The sequence below is a fragment of the Lepisma saccharinum genome, chromosome 1 (genome assembly GCF_977018435.1).
Source record: "Lepisma saccharinum chromosome 1, izLepSacc3.1, whole genome shotgun sequence".
NCBI classification, from domain to species: Eukaryota; Metazoa; Arthropoda; class Insecta; order Zygentoma; family Lepismatidae; genus Lepisma; species Lepisma saccharinum.
The window spans coordinates 180,384,006-180,405,496 of NC_139229.1; the positions used below are offsets into that span (position 1 = coordinate 180,384,006).

General features: G+C 35.8%; 1 protein-coding gene across 1 annotated transcript; it reads right to left on the reverse strand.

The window, feature by feature from the left end:
- Positions 1-625: 625 nt before the first annotated feature.
- LOC145990426 (alpha-N-acetylgalactosaminidase-like) lies at positions 626-19,956 on the reverse strand. Its single transcript, XM_083126120.1, has 10 exons — positions 19,910-19,956; positions 18,049-18,205; positions 17,535-17,709; positions 10,841-11,015; positions 9,705-9,799; positions 9,155-9,316; positions 7,587-7,784; positions 6,610-6,774; positions 2,932-3,004; positions 626-729 (listed from the first exon to the last, which is right to left on the reverse strand). The coding sequence occupies exons 2-10, from the start codon at positions 18,198-18,200 to the stop codon at positions 695-697; spliced, it is 1,230 nt and encodes a 409-aa protein (XP_082982246.1). The 5' UTR covers positions 18,201-18,205; positions 19,910-19,956; the 3' UTR covers positions 626-694.
- Positions 19,957-21,491: the final 1,535 nt, after the last annotated feature.

Consider the following 21,491-nt stretch of genomic DNA (forward strand, 5'->3'; position numbering starts at 1 on the left):
TCTACAAAATAAGTTTAATAATTATCTGTGTAAGTCCAGAAATATGTTGCTCAACTTTCAATATTTAAATAAATTCAGCACAAAAAAAAGAGAAAAAAAAACAAACAAAAAAAGCAACAAGGGAACCAAAATTCGGAGGAAACTGATGCCCTGGTATCTATTTATAGGCACCAGAGCATCAAGTGCATACCCATGAATGTATGCGGGCTCTCTTTCAGTGGGGAAGAGGGACACTGAAGTATGACACTTTAAGGTGTTACAAAGAACTGGGTTGCCGTCTGTCCTTGAAGATTCATCTTCTCCATTCTCATCTCGACATATTTCCATGGAACTTGGGTGGAAATATGTCGAGATGAGAATGGAGAAGATGTACAGAGGGAACGGTTCAGTCAGAATATAACTACATTTTGCCTGTCAGAGCATTATATGGTCACTTTCAAATTCAGCGCACCCATTTCCATTGAAGGCAGATAATTTCCTTGTAGAGGCAAGAAAAAAGTTTTAATTTGTTCCCTGGTGTAATCTTTACACACACAGCAAGCAATCCTGTATTTTTTTTATCTTCTCTGAAATGAATATTCAAATATATCATTTGTACACATGTTTGAATGAACTGTACACTGCTCTTGTATTGAACTCTTTTTATTGTGCATTATTCTTTTTCTACATGACAATATCCAATAGAGGCACATCCTTACGGCAAAGCATTTGCTCGTAGCATTACTACACCTGGAATGACAAGAAAACACAATCATAAACTTGACATACCATTCGTAGAGCAATGACTGGAATCAATTCCTTTAACTAAAATATATGAAAAGTACCAGAACCTTTTCATCCAGAAAAAAAAAGTGCTGGGAAATGGTATATACTAATAAGATGTATAATGAAGTTGTTTCATGTTCTTTGTTTGGAACAACATATTTCCATAAGCAGGGATTATGACCCTCACCAACCCCTCCTAGAGCACACCACTATGCACTGTCCAGAAACGCACAACACCCCACTGCTCCTCTTTGGATGCCTCCATTACGTGTCGCAGTCAAACACAAAATGACTGGACACGGCCGCTGATCGGTTAGCAGCCCTTGCACATACCTTGTCAGACACGTAACGTCATCTAACGGGAAAACATGCGCGAATCAGTTTCGTCAGATCTGCACCTCCATTTCGGGCCCATTGAGCCATTCTAACTACCATAGTTTTGGTATAATATACTCTGCCTCGTTATTTCTTGACTGAGCCTAATACATTTGCACTTACACCCCCCGTTAAATACAAACATACACCCCAGATGGAAAATTCAGGATAAATCCCTGCGAGTGTGTGCTGACACTACCATTTCTGTACCCAAAATTTGGGATAATTTATCTTTGTTAATTTCAGAATATTTAAATAACAAACACACAGACATTTTCCACACACATAAAATTCTGATCAGGTTATATAGATGAAATATATATGACTGATGTCTTTCATTAATGAGAGGATCTATTTGTGTATTAATATTATCAGTCCTCTGTTTTCAAAGTAAACATGTACTTTTACATTTCAAAGTTGAAGGAATTAAAAATTACTCTTCTGAAAATATCTTATACAGAGGTTGTTCGCTTTATATCCGACCATTTTCGATTCGGTGCTGCCACCTGGCATATCATGCTGGAACCATGGGTCAGCTGGTGGGAGAAGTGTTGTGTCTGACCTTGTAGGTGGGTGAGTGTTGGTAGTGAATGTTATCAAATGGAACCAAAAATCAACCGGTATTGGGAGGGTTATGTAATGGCCCTTTTCCATGCTAAGTTTTCATACGTACGCATTGTGAAACAGTGTCGGGAGAATGGGTTAACACTCAGGGTGACTACTGTGAAAGCTATTGTGGCCCGTTACACACAACAGGCTCTCCTTGCGAAACATTCACCCACGAAAACCACCAGGAGAAGGGCTGCAAGCAAAGTGTCACCCGTAGTGCTAAGGGGGATCCATCGATTGGCGTGCCAAGAAAATCCCCTGACTCAACGTGATATGGCCCACAGATTTTACCTCGCAAGTCAACTGTGAACAAAACAATTCGCAAGCGCCTCAGGTTGAAGTGTGTGCGGAAGGCCCATGTACACCACCTTCTACCACGTCACATTGCCGAACGTAAGACAAACTGCAGGAAACTGTATGAAAAGTACCTGGCGGGTTCCAAAAGGAAAAAAGTTGTCACAATGGATGAATCATATGTCCATCTCACTGCTGGTGGTCACATGCGGGCGATCACATAGCGTGACATTGACGGCAAGGGGTGCAGCAACTTTGTTCATCAGTGCAGGGACAGTTTCCCTCGTGGCTTTATGGTTGTGACGGGATTCGGATATGAGGGTAAGTTGATGATACGCAAGGTGGACAAAAACGTGAAAGTGAATGCCAGATACTTCCAAGACTCCATTTCGACACCTATCTATCGGAGAGACATCCCACAATTGTATGGAATGGACGCGAACCAGGTGATGATCTATATGGACACGGCTTTGAGTCATACCGCCAGAACATCACTACGTTTTTATCAGGAAATGGCAGAGGAATTAGGAATTCATGTCATTCCGTTTGAAGACATTCCTGTGAAAAGCCCAGATGCAAGTCCAATGGATTTTTGCGCATTTGGACTGTTGAAACGACGTCTTCAACATCGCCGCCCGTGCACCCTGGATGGTCTATGGAAAGCTTGCAGGGAGCAGTGGGACAGAATTCCCATGCCTGTCCTGCGTCGGAGCTTGCTGCAATGGAAACTGCGATGCCGGGCGATAGTCCACAATGCTGGGGGTCCAATAGAACATGTTTGGTGGAGGCGGCGCAGTATCTCTTAAGGTCAGTACCCGTCAAAAATGGTCAGATATAAATCGAACAACCTTCTGTAGAAAAAGCATTAAAGCTACAAGCAAAACCTACCTCCTGGATTTACACTTAAGTGAATTGAAGAATCAGGTGTGAATGTCCCCAAGTTTTCCTTTGTGTAAAGATCCTACAATGTAAAAAGTTACAATGTTTACAATATAACACGTACTGTACGATAATAGTAAAACATTCTCTAACTGCAAAAATTATTTTATGATATATATTTGATTATTTTTCTTCTTTCTCACACTGAAAAAAAAACACTCACATTTTCAAAAATGGTAAAGAAAGTTGATAATTTTGTGCATAACCTGGGATCAGAAAATTCACTAGAAAATAGCAATGGATCAACATTAACTTCTTGCTGATACCAATGAAATACATCAAATTTACTGACACTGACATAAATAATCAATATTCTTCCAATGCAATAAAACATTGGAAATGTTCCTTGAAGAATGCATTTTATACATTTTGTCATATAGAAAGAAACTATGTAATTTAATATTTACATTACAACACCAGGGCAAAGGAATCTTTCCATAAAAAGCCAAAACATTGCACTAAATTATAGGTTATGGATATATCAGATTGGTAATATTGTCTGTAATTTTGGCAGTGCACTGCTATACCTAAAATGACCAATGCCTATAGTGTTCAAATGTTCATGCATTATAGGACGAGCAAAATGTATTCATTATAATTGATACACTAAAGTCTGCAAAGATTGAATTTTATTGATTTCTACCTCTTGGGGTAATCACAATGATGATATGAATGACGAACAGATGAAATTGATAGGGGATCAAACACAATAAAAATTCTCTGAATGTTAGTGACAATAGTTCTACATTAGCATGCAAAGTTAATTGGACATTACCCATTGTCTAGTGGCTTTTTTAACTATACACATTCTAACACTATGTTCCAAGAGAGCATCTCTTCTCTCACCTTCAGGGGAACAAATTTAGTTTTACCAGTGGTGAGGATCAAACCTAGTAAAATCACAGTTGACAAGAGTTCCGGCAAGGAACCTCTGGCTTTGCAGCATGTGAAACTGTTACTTGATGCTGACAAGAATAGCAGATCAAATTACTAAGTAACAGGGATGGATTATATGGTTTGTTTCAAGTTCACTTTATGCTCAGAGATGTTCTAATCAGTAGAGGCACATATTTTTGGTAAATAAAAAAGCAAAATTTCGGTACAAAAAGAGAGTCAATTTCGGTTTCAAAAGCAGCAAATAAAATAAAATTTTGCTGTTGTAGCAGTGAAAAGCATATATAAAATGACATTTTGGTTTAAAAATGTGAATATAATCCTAAATTTGATTTAAAAACTGCACTTATTACACAAAATAAACATATCCCTTCTAATAGCACATTTACGTCGTTACCAGAATATTAAGTTTTTTCCTGTATAAAGGGGTCCATTTTTGCTTCTCAAATATTTACAGCAGAATTAATCAATTGCCCATGAATTGCATAACTCACAAGATAATTTTAACTTCAGAAAGTGTCGCGTTGGTAAATAAACTCTAAATTTCATGTTTAAGAGTCTATTTCACATTTTGCGGTTCATTTCACACCATTTCGTGACAAAACTGGTAGCAAAATACACCTCACAACTTTCAGAAATATGAAAAATTAACATTACAATGTGTTATTTCAAATTTCGTGTTTTCGTTAAAAACGAAATATGCATGCCTCTATTAATCAGGAGTAGATTCACAGTTTAATGTGTGATCCAAACCACTGTGTAATTCTGGGGATTGAACCTGAACTTAATTACAATGGAACAGCATTACTATTATGCCATCGTGGAGACTCTGGACTGACATGAAATTTTCACACAGACAAGTAGTGGTATAAAATTTACAAATCCAAAATTAAATGGCTAATGTTCTGCGAGATATTTGTAGAAATATCAGATAGGTAAAATTGTTGGTGAATTGATATTAAAACAGCACAAATTAGTTCCAGGCTTTTGATACCTTCTCGGAGTCATCACAACTGATGATGGAAAAGGAAGTGTAAGAAGAAAAGAATACTAATCAATATGTTGTATACTTACTATATACAGCACAACCTCAGTTTTAAATTCCAAGATTCTATATTTTCCCACTTTATACATTGAAGCAAAATGAAACAAAATTTTTCGAGATCATACATTTCCCAGCATTACTTATCCTTAGTCACAATCACCTGAAAGATGCAATATCGAGGTTCCACTGACTAGTTGTGGATTTTTTTTTCCCAACAGTTTGTGTATAGCCATCATAACACAGAGTGGAAAATATTAACTTGAATTGAATTGAATTGAATTGAATTTTATTTTCTTCCATTGACCCTTGATTAAAAGGGCATGGAAAACGTCAAGATACATAATGAAATAATAATTAGTTAAGTACATCATAACAAAAAAGAAGAAACATTGTGTAGTACATTACATCACTACACCAAAGTAAAAATTAAAAAATACACTTCATTACACTACAATAAAAATTAAAACACATTATCATTGTTGCATGATTGAAATAACAATACAATTATAATACATATTTTTTAGTACATTGGCCTTGTATTGTCTTGTTCCATGAATTCTCTGACACTGTAGAGAGCTCTCTCTGTCAAATATTTTTTTATTGTTTGTATTTGTTTATCTTTTGGAGATATCAGTTTTATGTCATGAGGCAGCTGGTTGTAGAATATTTTTCCGGCATTCGTTGGTGATTGTTTTGAGATATTGAGTCTGTGTTGGTTCTGGTAATAATTATCTTTCCCCCTTGTATTGTGGTTGTGTAATTGGTTATTTTTAGTCATGCTTCCAGTATTTAAAACAAACGTTATAGCCTTATAGATGTATAGGGAGTATATTGTCATTATTTGTTTTTCCCTGAATAACTCTTTGCAAGATTCCCTACAGCCTAGTTTGTACATTATTCTAAGTGCTCTCTTTTGAAGTCTCAGTATTCTGACAGTATTATTATAAAATGATCCACCCCAAGCTATTATGCCATATTCAACATAGGGGTAAATTAGTCCATAATATATGCATTTGTTAATTTCTGTTAAATTATATTCAGACATTTGTTTTAGCAGGTATAGATTAGATGATAGTTTACTGCAGATGTTGTTAATTTGTTCTTCCCACGTTAATTTTTGATCTAGTGTTATTCCCAAAAACTTTACTGAAGATACAGTTTCTATGAGCACATTGTCTATGCATAGTGTTTGTGACTCAAAATCCATGTTTCGGATTGTATTGAATATCATAAATTTTGTTTTATTGTTGTTTATTATTAATCCATGTGAAGTTAAGTATTGTGCCAGTTGGTTTATGGTGATAAAAGTGTTTATTTCAAGCTTCCTAGGGTCGATACCTCTGGCAAGAACAGTTGTGTCATCTGCATAGGTGACAATTTTTGTGTTTGGGTATTCTGGTACGTTGTTTATGTACAAAATAAAGAGCAGGGGCCCCAGGATTGATCCTTGGGGTACCCCCATTAACACTTTCCTACTTTGTGATTTAAAGTTAGTGACTATACCATGCATGTTGTAGCTTATTTGAGTAATTTGCATTCTGTCCTGTAGATAAGATTGTATAAGTTCATAAGCTATCCCTCTTATTCCTATATTGCTTAGTTTGACCATAAGCAGGTCATGTTTTACCCTATCAAATGCCTTGGAAAGATCTAGATATCAATTAGAATTATTTCAAAAAAATACTTACTGTAACTTCATAACCTGCAGCATGAGTTAATCCAATATCTTGAAGTGCAACAGTAAGCAGTGTTGGCTCAGGATCAGCATCTTGTTTTATCACTGCAACTGCATAGGAGTAATCTTCACCTTGAATAGGTGTAATGGGTTTCACCCATGTTTCTATACTCTCCTCCTGTGGGAAAGAGAATGTGTACACATGTATGATTTTTTAATGTTTATTTGCATGAAGGATTATCACCAAAGGTGACAGTGATTCCAACTTCATGTAATTTAACATTCTGATCATCAGTAATTTGAGAATCAAAATTAAGAGATATTAACACGGCTATAAGAATTTGCCCACTGAGGTAATTTTAATAATTTATGACTGTATCTGACAGCACTGAATTAAAAAGTCAAGTACCAGTGTTTCAATACATTTTACAATGCAAGAAAACACAATTATATGTTGATTCAGCAATTGCAAATAAACTGTTACAAATAAAAACAAGTATCACTAAAATCCATTACTCTGTCGTGGAAGAGTCCTTTGAGAGTCAAGTGGCTTTCCATTGGGTAACATGTGGTTAGCACAATTCCTACTACTGCTATTGTCTGCTTTCCCAAACCAAAATTATTATTATTCCTTTTAATGGCTACTCAACTCCAAAAAATTTGGGGTCATGTCAACTATCACACCCAGGACTAATTACACGAAAGGTGACAGGGCTAGCCTAGAAACCCATAAAAACTAATAGGTTTATAAAAAATAGGAGGACATATATTTTTTAAAAAAGTGATAGGTTTTTATAGATTAATTATAGATCCAAAATTCGCTACCAGCAATTATTACAGAGCACATAATCAGAAATCAGTCTGTGTAGGAACTTTTGGAAACAAGACAGTCTAACATCAATATATTAATATCAGCTACATAATTATCCACTTCTATCATGTTTATTAACACAATTATCCACACAATTGTCTCAAAATTATGAACTATACCTGAGATAATCTCCTTCCCTGAATTCCAAGGGGATCTTGGTTGACAGCAATTATGTCAGCATTCTGTAGAATTTCCTTGTAGTCAGAATGAACATCCCGAAGATCATTTGACATAATGAGAGGTGAAGCAAGGATCGCCCAAAGTGCCATCTGTGTTTGGCTTTGGTCGTAGGTCAGGCCAAAGTTGCCAACGATAAGCTAGAAATCAGTTAGTTAGAAATTAGTTGGTTACATGGTAAGAGTTCAATTGCAAAATATTTGCTGAATAAACAAGAATAGGCGAGGAAAATAATAAATTTGTTGCATCTATGCTAGACAGTCAAATTTCAATTTCTTACAAACTATTTATATTCCAGAAAGCTAAGATATAACAGGATTCAATATCTAGATGAGTGAAGAGATGAAAGTACACTGCCTTCCAGAAGTTAAGCATGCAATGCAAATTTTCGAAAGAGTATTTGAATTTGAGTGGCTGAAAATCGCTGCGGATGCAGATGTCAGTTTTTAGCTTTTACGTTTACCTCCCCCAGGTAGTCGCAGAGAGTTGGAAACTGGCCTAATGGAGGAATGGCCATTGCTCGCATCTGCGATGATTGATCACCTCATTGAAAGCATGAAAATCGTTGTAAAGTTTGTGTAAAGGTCCGGGGTGGTCACATACCATATTAATGTAAGTTTTGTTTTGGTCACATACCATATTACTGTAAGTTTTGTTTGGTTTGTTTGCCTATAAACATATTATGTTAATGACCCAAATGTGACATCATCATATAACTTACGAAAAGTAAATATTGTTTTTCATCTTTGTTTGCTACCTTCATGTGCAATTTTGTGTTAATCAAAGCTTTACTTTTCCATTTTTGTTGGTTTTACCATCACGTGCTTAACTTTTGGAAGCATGTTTATTAATAGAATATCCTAACTATTCACTTTGACACATTGGTGTTCACAGGATTATTTTTCGGGGAGGGGCTGGAATGTAAAGGTGGATAGTACATAGCTGATATGTAGGGGGACAGTATACACAATAAGATATTTTGCATATTTAGAAGTTTCTATTCTCAGAAATGGCAATTGGGGAGCATTTTAGAGAGAGGGGTTGCATTTGCCACTCGCAGCTTTTACTTGAAAACATTGCTTTTCTCAAAATTTTGGAGCGAGCTCTAAGCTCACTTTATGCTCAGATAGGCTAGTTGGGACTGGACCTACAGTTTAAGGAGTGATCTACACCACTGTGCAATGTGCCTCCACCAGAAATCAAACCTGATACCCCTTGATCACAGGTAGAAGTTAGCCACTATGCTGCAAGGTAGGCCCAATGAAACGGGTTGAGAGAAAAATTACAATCCAAAATGCATTCATAACAAATAACGAATTAAATTTTGTAAATAGGTACAGAAAATACTCCCCATTGCTCCAACAATATACCTAGGTATTATTCTTAATGTATTCTGAACATACTACATCAAAAGCAGATTTGAAATTTCAAAAGTGTGAAATCTGTAATCTTATATTCCTGGTAGTGAGCCTACAATATACAAAAGTTATTTTATCAAAACAATATTTACCATATCAGGATCATTCCATTGACCTGGTCCAGCAACGGGTATGAGTTCGTCTTGGTTATTTCCATACCAATTGAATATGGATTCCACACTGTCCCAAGTATCCTGAATATCACCATAATTTCTCCACAGGTTACAGTTTTCAGCTATGAGTGGATAGTTAGGCTGAAAATATAAATAGACATAGTTTAATTACAATGTGTCTACATTTTATCAGTATGTGTGACATGTCATTGCACACGCAATTAAAATTTATGCATAAAACTAAAATTTACCCTTCTGGCTCTCTTTTCTTTCATATTATATAATCCTAATCCATCCGATTTGTCTAGTAAGAGCTTCCTGTTTTCTTAACTTCTGATATATCATAGATGGAAACATTAATAGAAGTATACATTTTGTAGTATTCTGAGGGACAATTTAATGGATGCAAAATTAACATAATGGCATACACCAGGAAAAATTAATTTCTTTTCATTTACACAATATTCACTCATTACATTTAGCACTAACAAGGGTAGTTTTCAATAGATTTTTTTTTAAAATAACTTACATCGTTTCCTTCACCAACTATATATGCTGGCCAACTGCATGAGTAGACCATTGGTCGTCCTGTTTTGTTTAGATATCCTCCGAACTCGGGGTACGCTAAAACAGAAAACAAATGTTAGTTGAGAAATTTATACATATATGCTGATTAAAAGAAGGTGCAATTCCAAAATGGCAAATAATACAAGTTGTATCAAAATGGTTTATCCAGTAGCATAAGTGTGTGACTAACATTTGTTTGGACTCTTCTGATACAGAATGTAATGAAGGATGGCCCTACTGAAAGGTTTTGTAAAAGTAAAGTAAAGTGCTCCCCTGTGCTTAGCACCACGCCATGAAGGTGTATAGGGTGTGTGGAGGTAATGCCCCACATTTTCTTGATCCCGTCGTGAGTGGGGGTGATGTGATCAGGATCATGCCCCTGACCACCTTTACCCCCCAGGGTTTTCCCCAGGTACCCATGTCATTCGATGCTGGGTGGGTTCCAACGTTAGATAAGTTCCTGGATTTGAACTGGGCAGGGATCAAACCTGGGACCTTTGGCATGATAGTCAGACACATTACCGACTGAGCCACCACAGAAATAAAAAATAAAAAAAGATTGTTGCAAATGTGAAGTTTCTAGCTTATAAACATGTAAAGACTATGTGTTCACAGTCATGATGATTTAAATTATTCTATTCAATATTCTTTGCTTTCTATTGCATAATTATATTTTCATACACAAGATGGGTCAAGATCAAAATACACCCCCCAGATTCACAAACAAATGGTGATCAAAATCCTGAGGTGATTGTGATATTAACTGAGAAGGGAAGCTTCTTGCGTGACATAACCACAACATTACAGCCATCTAGGAATTAGGTCAATACTTTTAAATGGAAAAGGCATCATGCAATATATCAAACTGGACTAGAAAAGTCCTAGAAGGTTGCTGGTGCAATCAGTTTTCATGTATATTACATCCACGTACATCCATTTAGTAACCAGGCAAGGTTCAGCCATAGGCTGCTCTACCACTAACCTGGTGGAAAGGATCATGATCGAATGCAATGAACATTACAATGATTACAATGATTCAAAGTGCACATTTCTTTTGCATTACAACTGCTTTTTTTTTTCCAGAAAATATTACCTTACCTTCATCATATTGACTGGTGTCAAGATAGCACCCATCTAATTTAACGTAATCCACTCCCCAGTCAGCAAATGTTTGAGCATCCACCTCAAAATGGTCTAGGATACCTGGGTAACCAGCACAAGTGTTCGTCCCTATATCTTCGTAGATGCCAAATTTCAGCCCTTTGGAATGTATCTAGAGAGAAAAAGAAGAAACATTATCAACAGCTTGCATGTTTTCTCCTCCTTGTTACCACATATTAATTTGCTTCCATTCTAATTAGACATTATCCACAGTGGCGGCAGTTGGGCTCCAAAACCAGGGGAAGGGGGGCAAAGACAGTATATTTCCCTTTGTAGGTAAGGTTTAGTATAGTGAACATAGTGCCAGAATAAAAGTGGTGAAAAGTGTGTGGGGGGCAACTGCCACTACCGATTATCCATTACCTACATTTCTTCTATTTGATATTCTTTATAATCAAAGTTGTAAGAACAGTAGAAGAAGAGTAATCGCAGAGTGTACTGTCAAATCATTAGAAGCAGACAGAACAAAACACTGCACATACTGACTGCAATATACAGCCTGTAAGCATATCTCTTGAAATAGGATCTGTATTTTCATATGAGTGCTGTAATGTTGTAATGAATATGTATTTCTCTATTTTGAATTTGAATTTAAAATTTTGGGAGCGTCAGCACTTAGGCTATTTTGCTCCCGTCACATTATATGGGGGCCAGCCCCTTATCATTACAAATAACAACTCTAACGTTGCATAACTAAAAATCTTAAAATCTTCTGACTTCTGTTAATAGCTGAGGCTGTAAATGGGAACTCAGTACACATAAGGACAAAAAACATGACAACACACACAAAATTATACTGGCCATAGTGCCAGTCGCCAGAGCCTCGTTAGTCTTTAGTCCAGGGTGCACTACGTGGAAGTGAGGTTGACTTTTGGGCACCTACGTGGAAAGTACCCCTTACACCCCTATTTCTCTATTCAAAGAATGTAATATTAATGATGATCTTAAAAAGAAGGAATTTCTTTTAATATGTACAATCAAGAGAGCTCTAAATATCACTTGCTTGTCTTGTAAGAGCTTGATGATACAGTCAAGTGCATAAATATTCCAAGGTTTCATAAATGGGAATGAGATAAGTAGCACTTTACAATGAACTTGCAGTTGCAGATCTCAGGAGCACAAGCGTTTCTGTCTCTACAGACTGATTCTTCATGATGATTGGATTGAATTGTAGTGAAGCACAGAGAGAGAACATTTACTTTTGACGATTTTTTTCACTGTACAATATGTGCAAAGTAAAATAAAATTCTTTGCTATTTATTTGTTCAAAGTTTAAGTAACAGAAATTACATATTAAGCTGTTCATTTTTCAAGGCAATCCATAGACATTGCATATGCATTACATAGCCAATACTCAACAGGAAAAATAAATCATTTCCCTGCCAAAGCATAGTTTTAAAGTATTCATCCAAACAGTTACAGAGCTCTGATTTTATTTAGTGACATCATTCACCATACACTGGAAACATATTGTGTCATGTAAAAAGAAACACCCACCATTTGTCTCAAATAAAATTACAAACACAAAAAAAAATCTTACATTTATTTGTTATTCCCTGTCCTAGAAAAAATACTTACAAATTGAAAAATATGTGTGAGGATTACAAAAATAATAGCCCTGGCTTTTATTTTTCCAGTGGTGTTTCATTCAAAACGTTTTTGGAAACTTGAATGAAACATTACCAAAATAAAAAAGCTACTTTCAAAATAAAATTAGTATTATTTTGTAATATACAACAGTGTTTATGTGCTTACAAGAACTGTAAACTACATGAAAAAGTAGTTATGTGAACCTTAAGAAGAACAATGATAACTTTATGGATTTTTAACAGAGTTCCTTGCTGTAGAATATGTCAGCCACTTGTTATTTGATGTCAAAATCAAATCAGCTATGTATGCCACAAACATGTTTTTTCAACTTCATAATTTTCCAGACCCCATAGCAAATCATAATTTACCGTGTTTCAAATAGTGTGTGGTCAGGTATTGTCATGCACAAAACAGCAGACCATTCAACAGCAATTCATGCCTCTAGTTCACTGTCTAATATCTGTCACTCTTATCATCTTAACAACATATTTATCAGTGACGTGCACTGAGGTGTAGCTAGTCTAGCAGATATAGATCAATCAATCTTACACGCTAATTATTTTAAAATCACAATATGTATTGTCTTGTTAAAACCACAGTTCATATGCAACACTTTTTTTTTCACGCGCTTCTCGTCCCTCGCTGCGATCCGTGCGGGCAAATCTGGCGTAGCTCGCTCTTCCTCTGCCTCACCGATTCCAGGTAGAAACAACCGCATGAAGGGAAAGGGGAGATTTCTGCCTCTACCTCCCTTGCCTCCTCGCCCCCTGCTGCAATGGTTGAAAGCACGTGCTTTCAGGTCCCCTAGTCTATCTCCTATAGGACAGATAGGGGATTGGTTTTCCTTTGATTTCTTTGTAAATCCTCTAAAGAACTCAGGGGAAAATTGTCTCCAATACTTATGTTCTCTGTATTTACACCACAACTTTTTTCACGTTGTACAATGTGCATAATATGGGATGTAGTTTTATTTTTTATGAAATTGAAATGTATAATGTGCAGACAATAATGTTATGCTTTCATTTTTTCCAAATATGGAACATATAATTATTAAGTAACAAATATTTGCTCAGGCTCCCCCTTGCTCTCATTTTAGGAGTGTTTTATTTAAATATATTAATCTCTTGGCCTCCATTAAAAAAAATGGGTAAACTAAACAATTGTAAATAAGGACGTATTTATTTGGGCAAGAGATCGCGCATTCATATTGTTGTTGTTGGTTTGGTTTATTTTACTTCGCTTATCTGCCCCATTTGGTTATCGAGAAAATCAGATGAGTATTGATGATGATATGATGACATTTATGAAGGGACCTCACAAAGAACAATCCAGGCTGGGATTCGAACCCGTGATGAGCGCACATTCTTGTTCCTATGTGTTGTACTCTGCATTGAATAATGAAATAATTTCGAATGAAAAATGTATCCCAGAGCTCAAAAAGCAAAATTAATATTATTGAAGAAACTACAAAAAAGTGTACTATGTTACCGGTTTATCTCCTCTAATATGTCGAAGTTTTGCCACTTGCCATCATTTTTTCTAGCTGTATGGATTTAATCGCAAGTAGCTAATGAGCTTATGGACATCATGAGGGACCATCGTAAACAGAGAGCTCTAGACTCCTGATTTCACAGTGCCCTGCAGATGCACTGGGAGGAATTTTTTTCAAAAGCTTTGCTCTTCCATCACATTACCTAACTTCTGCCATGACGATGAACGTTGATTAAATTAAACAGTGAAGGATGGATACAAAGGAACACTCATGTTCACACCAGGGCTCAAGCCCGGATCCTTCAGTAAGGAGATCGTGGGATGGAGAAATTAGGGAAATTGAGCAATGCAAAATATTGGGGGGGGGGGGACACAACTTAATCATATACAAAGATGATGTTTCAAAAATCCAATTTAATATTACCACTGACGAAAAATGCAGTTTGTTTTACCGATACCCATGTATTTCCACTCATCTTTGTTGTCGGCCGACCTCCGTGGGTGAGTGCAAGTGGTCCCGGATCGATACCTGGTGGAGGCACATATTGGTTTGGATCCCACTAGAAACTGTAAGTTCAGTTCCGATTGGCCTTTCTGTGCATAAAGTGGATTTAAAACACCAAATCGACAAACAAATCAAACAACTGTGGGGGAGTGGTTATTACAGCACGTTACGACACCAGGAGTTCCGGGTTCGAATCCCGACCTGGGCATAGATGTTATTTGAGTTTGTCCCTTCATTAATTTTATCGTATCATCTTCGCAAATAACGAAATGTGACAACAAGGCGACGCTAACTAAAACAAGAATCAAATTATTGATTGATTGCTTGATTAGGTTTATTTTACTCCGCTTTTCTGCCACTTTTGGCTATTTGTGAAGATAATACGATAAAATTGATGAAGGGACACACAAAAAGAACACCTAGGACCAAGCCGAGATTAGAACCCGGGATCTCTGGCTTAGTAATCAAATCAAATAATTTTTCATTTTCGAAAGGGGGTGGGAGTTTGTGTACTTCTTTTAAGTAGCTACCTATTCATCATTTTGCAATCTTTTCCTGTTTTTGACATTCTTTTTTTCTAGGAATACCAGACCCTAAAAGGGGGAGGGGTATGACCTACACCAACCTCCCTTGACCATGTCACTCTTTGCTATCCCAAGTGTCAACGTCACGGCACGTCACTGATATTTATGATGATACTCTTAACAACATGTTTATGATGATGCTTCTGAACATTACAATGCTCCACAAATTTCACATAAAATTAGGTGTAACTTTTTCTCTCCTTTCCCAAGCTTTGTTGGTAATACTCGTACCTAATTTTCTCCTACATTTTGCAACAGACTGGTGCTTCAGTTTACACACAATTTGAGTATGTATTTAGCCCAAAGTCTCAGTTCTCAAGGTTATGGGTTCCAAGTCCCAGCCAGGGCATGGGATTTTCCTTGTGTTTGCTATTTACCATGCATTTAATCTAATCATCATTCATGTGAATACTACGAATAATACATACAATTGGACATATATAAATAAACAAAAATACTAGGGCTGAGCTGATATCGGTATTGGCCAATACCAGTGGTATAGGTATCAGAAAGTACCGGTTGGAATTCTTCTACTGACACCAGCCGATACTTTTGCGGCATTTTGGGCTTTCATGAGGTCAGAAAAAAAGCCCTGTGACACTTTCATGTACTGTGGGAGCTAGTTATGCAAAATTCAAACTTACTATTTATTTTGCAAGAATTTTGCATGAAAACTGAATGTTGTGGTTATATGACATTGTATTTCAATATTACAAAGCAAATTTCTTGGTAAATTGCTGCATATAATGGGAGAATAATATTTGTACATTAATACTGATAAATGTTTTGAACAATTTTTATTTATTGCAATTTTCAAAGTATTTCATTATGAGGCAGTTTCCAATACATTGATATCTACTCAGCCCAAGTCATGAGCATGTGTTAGTTGACTTTATCACATAAATTTCCCCAGATTGTAATCTGATAGAAAACAGATAACTGGAATAGATATCAGGATGAACAATCAATTCCACATTATAAACTTTGGTTCATTCAAAGGTTATTTTGCCTTCATTGTTTGAAACAAGGCATGTTATCAGTACGTTATTGTGTTGAATAACTTTATGCCTAAATAATGAAAAGTTTAAGATTGTGGAAATTGAGGAAGACTAGATAACATCTGAAGTTTAACCATATGATTTGCTTCCTGAGACAAGGCTTGCCCTTGAAAGTTCAAGAGAAGACATTGACCTGAGGATTTTTGATACATTTTATTGGTTTTCTATTCACACAATGAGTCGGTGTTACAAACTATTATAAAGGTACACATATACAGTTTACTGTCCCTGGGAAAAAAGATTCATGTTCATAATGACAATGTATGTACATATATTAAACCTACTGCTGACATCAATGCACAAATGGGTCAAAAGAACATGATACAGGTGCTCACTAAGTTCATTGAAAGTGTATTGTTAGTTCTACATTTCACTATGAGAAATGATTGCTCCATTTTAGTCATCATGGGGAGAGAAGACTACGAGTACTTACTCTAACTTATTGTTAGTCTTAAATGTTCTGAATTTTAGTTGACAATGCGGAGATGACCATTAATTACCCTCATATTAATTGATGATTTATTGATAGTTTGAGATGTCATTGTGTGGGGGGGGGGGAGGTAGTAGTACTGTCTGTCCTCTCCTTTAATTCACCCACGGTTTTAGTCTATCAGTAGACCTATCACAGTGTAGAATAATCAGGGTAGTATTCGAGTATTCTTTAGTTTAATTATTTTGTGCCACACTGAATACCAAAAATGCATATCTACAGTGTTTAGATAGATTTATCAGTACACGACTATCAACACCCCACAACAAGTAAGTGAAGAGTATTTTAAGTGTATCAATATGTGTGTGTTAAATCGAAGCAAACAGATAACTATTCTTTATGTATGTTTCACAACATTATAAATGACACAAGCATTGTGTTAGTTTTTACTACTCAGAAATTACTTTTGCATAATATAATTACTTTGATAAATTAATTAATTTTTGCCTAATTTTACATGTCATCCTACAGAGATAAGATGATAATAGAGAAATCAGACCATTAATGCCTTCCCAGTTTTGAATGCAGAATTCCATGTTTTATGATGCATTACACTAACTGCTACATAACAGAGATTCATGGGTTGAATGTAAAGGCGACAGTTCTGCTCTGCAGTCACAAGCATTTCTGTGTCGTTACAATTCAGCCTTTACAATGAAACCAATAACTTTACTTCACAAAGGAGTTGGAGTTGGTGTTTTAAGTTCACTTTATGCACAGTAAGGGTAATCGGGACTGGCCATACAGTCTAAAGTGGAATCCAACCACTATGTGCCTCCACCAGGTATCAAACCCGGGTCCCCTTGATTACAAGGTGACGACGCTACCACTGTGCTACCAGGGAAGCCCTTTATTTCACAAATACTCCAGCAAAGCCACTATATATATATGCTATTAATTATTTATTACTTACATAATCAGATAGAGCCTTGATTCCATTTGGGAACCTGTCAGCATTTGGTTGTAACTTCCCTTCGCTGTCTCTCTCATTTGCCATCCAGCAGTCATCGAGGATAATGTATTCGTAGCCAACATCTGCATAGCCATCTGATGCCATATGGTCTGCCATGGTCATGAAGAGGTTTTCACTTGGGAGAAACAAGCATAGAATTAGGCTAAGGTGACACCACTTTGAACCAATACAGCTGCTGGTACCGTTACAAATTCATTGCCTGAACATTCTAACCATTTCAAATTGATCAGGATAGTTATAATTGCAAGTATACTACATCAATCTACCAGAGTTTTGCTTTAAAATATCCAAAGATTTACATACGACATAACGAGAAAATTAAAGTAGCTGTTACATATTCGAGAACCTGTTGCTTCAAGAGGATAGTGGCAGTGGGCACCAATATCTATAGAACAATCATTAATCAGAAGTAAGTAGTCGTTTTTGAGCAATCAATAAGATCATTTTATGTTACCTGATACAATTTTCTGGATCATTGACACAATCAATATTGCAGCGGAACCTCTCCCATGCTAGCCACCCCATTGGAGGAGTACGAGCTAGTCCGTTGTCCAAAGCACATGCTATATTCAGCAATGCAAGGCCAACACACAGTTGTATGAACATTTTTTCTGAAATATACATTAAATAACAATGAAAGTACTTGAAAAGAATTTAAAAGATAAATAGAATTCATGTAATAAAAAAATATTAAACTCATTCATTGGAAACCCATGTGTATGACTGAATATTCATTAAAATCTACCAGGCATTGCCATTGCATTGGTTAACATAATTGTTCAAAATTGTTAAAATAAAAATGAAACAGAAAAAGTTACAGATCTTATTAACACATTGGGGTCTCACGACGGGCATAGCCCGCAGTGCACTTAAAGTCAATGTGGACGAACGACGGGCATAGCCCGTCCTGCGGTATGCAATCGTTTTGCCGATTGAACGACGGGCTATGCTCGTACTTCATCTCATGTGCGTGTTCATTCAAGCCCCTCTGTTGAAATTCCGACCGCTAGGTGACTCATGTGCTATTTTTATCTCGCACCTGCGACTGTTTGTTGTCGCGTTGATGTACTGTGCATTGTTTAGAATGGCATCGTTAGATCCAGACTGCATATCGGAAATTCTGGATTCTGCCTCAGAGTTTGAAGTTAGCGATGATTTTGATGATGGAGATGAATTTGAAGATTTGGAAGGTAGGTTATATTCGTAATAATTAATTGTTGATAATTTAAACAGTGTTGCAAACTCCAGTATTTTATGAATGAAGTGAGAAGAGGTAATTATTCATCTTGCCTCTTGCTTGATTCTCCTACATGCACTAATGTATTTTTAGTTTTCCATTTATTATTTTGTATAGTGTATGTCAAATGAAAATTTATTTTATTTATTTAGTTTATTTATTTATTTGTTTAATTTTTACAGATGACGCAGAACTAACTGATACATCGTCTGGTCCTGACCTGCAGCCACTTTTTCATACATAAGATAATTACTTGTAATTTGTAATTATTTTTTGTTATGTGCACATAAGAAGTATTCTTATGCAAGATTCAAAAGATGTATTGATAGAATATGTAGTTAATTATTGAAATTTCCAGATTACGAACTTAAAATATCTCTATATTAACATTTGTTACAATGTTGTACTTTTTTCTTCTTCACAAAACATTGCTGAAAAAAATAATAAAAAATGTCTGAAAATAAAAAGAAAATTTAACAATTTTTTGTTCATTGAAAAGAGGAAGTTTTGTAGTTTTAAAAAATATTTGGTAAATAAAAACAAATTAAAAATATTTTTTGTTATGATTTTTTGAAAAACAACCTAAAACCGCAGACCAGAGGTAACAACGCTGTATTATGAGGCCAGACCCGAATGTGTTAACAACCAAAAATTAATATTCGCAATGTGTGATTTCATAAAGCAGAGATGAAAGTCTTGATACTGAATGATTCCTTGCATGAAATTTACTTCAATTCACAATATATATTATTACAACAATGTATATATATTTTAAACATAAATATAAAAGTGCAAAACAAGCTTCAGATACACATCAGCTCAACCTGCCAGCAGCAATGTTAGAAAAAAAAATAAAGGGCGGGGGAGGAGCAGGGCCAAGGAGTGACACACACCTGCCTCCTTATTATTGCTACTGCAGCCTGCAACTGTTAGTCTCTTTAGATTAGATCAGTCTTGTGCACAAACGAGGATTATTTGCACTTGATTTTTTTTTAACAAATGGTTTAATTTTATTTAAAAAATTCAAACCAAGAAATACATTGCCATGATATTTTTTCCAGCAGAAGTGGAATCTTACCTGTGTTTAAGTTGATGATGAAAATGCAACTGTTGTCTACTGTCAACGGAAATCTTATACACTTCAAGACTGTTATCTTCAACAAACATCACTTCAATCTTATCTCTTTTTTCACAAACTTTCAAAAAGTAGCAAGAAGCGTCACAATTTATGAAAAACAAGATAAGACTGGTTGGTAACAGATTACGGACACTGACCATCCTCAGTTATCACAGTAACTTTTAGAAAGCTCATTGTTCAAACTTATGTCAATAATACAACAATGGATGCTATGTCATTCATATATTTTGCACAAAATCAGTATTAAATCAAATAAACAAGAATTGGCTATTGATACTTTTTGTGAAGTAGATACAGCTTGTTATTCTATGTGTTCAATAACTAGTTGTTCTCCATTTAAGATAATAAAATCCACAAATTCCACACCGTTGACATGAGACAGTGATGAAAATCTTCTATGAATTATTGAATTAGTTTGCATTGCATTGAGTTATTATTTGGTAGGTCTATAGCCTTTATAGCTCTGGATGTTTCTGAGAACATTGTAGAACTGTGGTCTGTGACCAAGAGATCTCTGATTAAAATCTTTGTGAAGAGTGAGGGAAGAGGGATTATGTTGGCTATTTTATGGCAATATTATCTTGAATGAAATACATACTGCCCAGAAATTTGTCTCTAATTCCATGTAAAATATATCTATGCGATACATTGTACCATACATACTGACAAAAGAAAAGAAAAAGGCACAAGATCCAATACTACTCATGCATTACAATTTCACTGCTCATGGTAATACTTCGAGGATGTGGACACATTGTTGTCTCTCAACCCACTCAGAACGGCTTGTTTCAAACAAAACTAACACCATGTCCTAGGAATTAACATGTCATTTCTAGAAAACTACAGATGATATTTTAGTTGTCTTTTCTGTTCATTTATATGCATATGATGGTATGTCATTATTACAGCACCTTGAATAACGTAGTGTGGAAAACGACCCAAGAAACTGGTTCCCCGAGACGATGACAAGTAGATGGCAGTGCGATCGACACAGCAGCTAATTTTGTTATGAAAGTAATGCGGCTTAGTTAGTTTTTGGAATATATTGTGTAGATTTGTGTCTCTAGAAAGGCAGTAAGTGAATTGATGGAAACAGTTATATTTGTGGAGTGATTTGCAGTCACGAAATGGCATTAATTTACACAGAAAAGTAACATAAATACGTTTTATGTACAACGCAACACGAGCATGAACATATCGCATGTGAGGCTGGACGTCAAACGTTGGATTGTGTACACAAGTTTATTTTTGTATACTAATAAAATTGAAATAGTGTCATGAAGGAGAAAAAATGTTTCGTGGCGTACATATTATGAAGTCATTTTCCCGAAATGCAGATATTCGAAAGAATTTAATTTCATATTCCATGGAGTTGAAATAGCCGATTACGATGTACCTTGTCATCTCTATCAACAAATTGCTTTACATTCGTGTCGATTGGTAAGTAGAACTTTGGTGTTAAGGACTGTGCATTTTTACTCGTGACTTGGCTGTAAAATGTCTACCTTGTACTTGATGAAAA

Coding starts and splice junctions, on each gene's coding strand:
- LOC145990426 (XM_083126120.1), bottom strand. CDS start 18,200: ATGTTCATACAACTGTGTGTTGGCCTTGCATTGCTGAATATAGCATGT. Junction 7,785..9,154: donor AATGGAATGATCCTGATATG/GTAAATATTGTT, acceptor ACTGATTTCTAG/CTTATCGTTGGCAACTTTGG. Junction 6,775..7,586: donor AGGGAAGGAGATTATCTCAG/GTATAGTTCATA, acceptor TCTTTCCCACAG/GAGGAGAGTATAGAAACATG.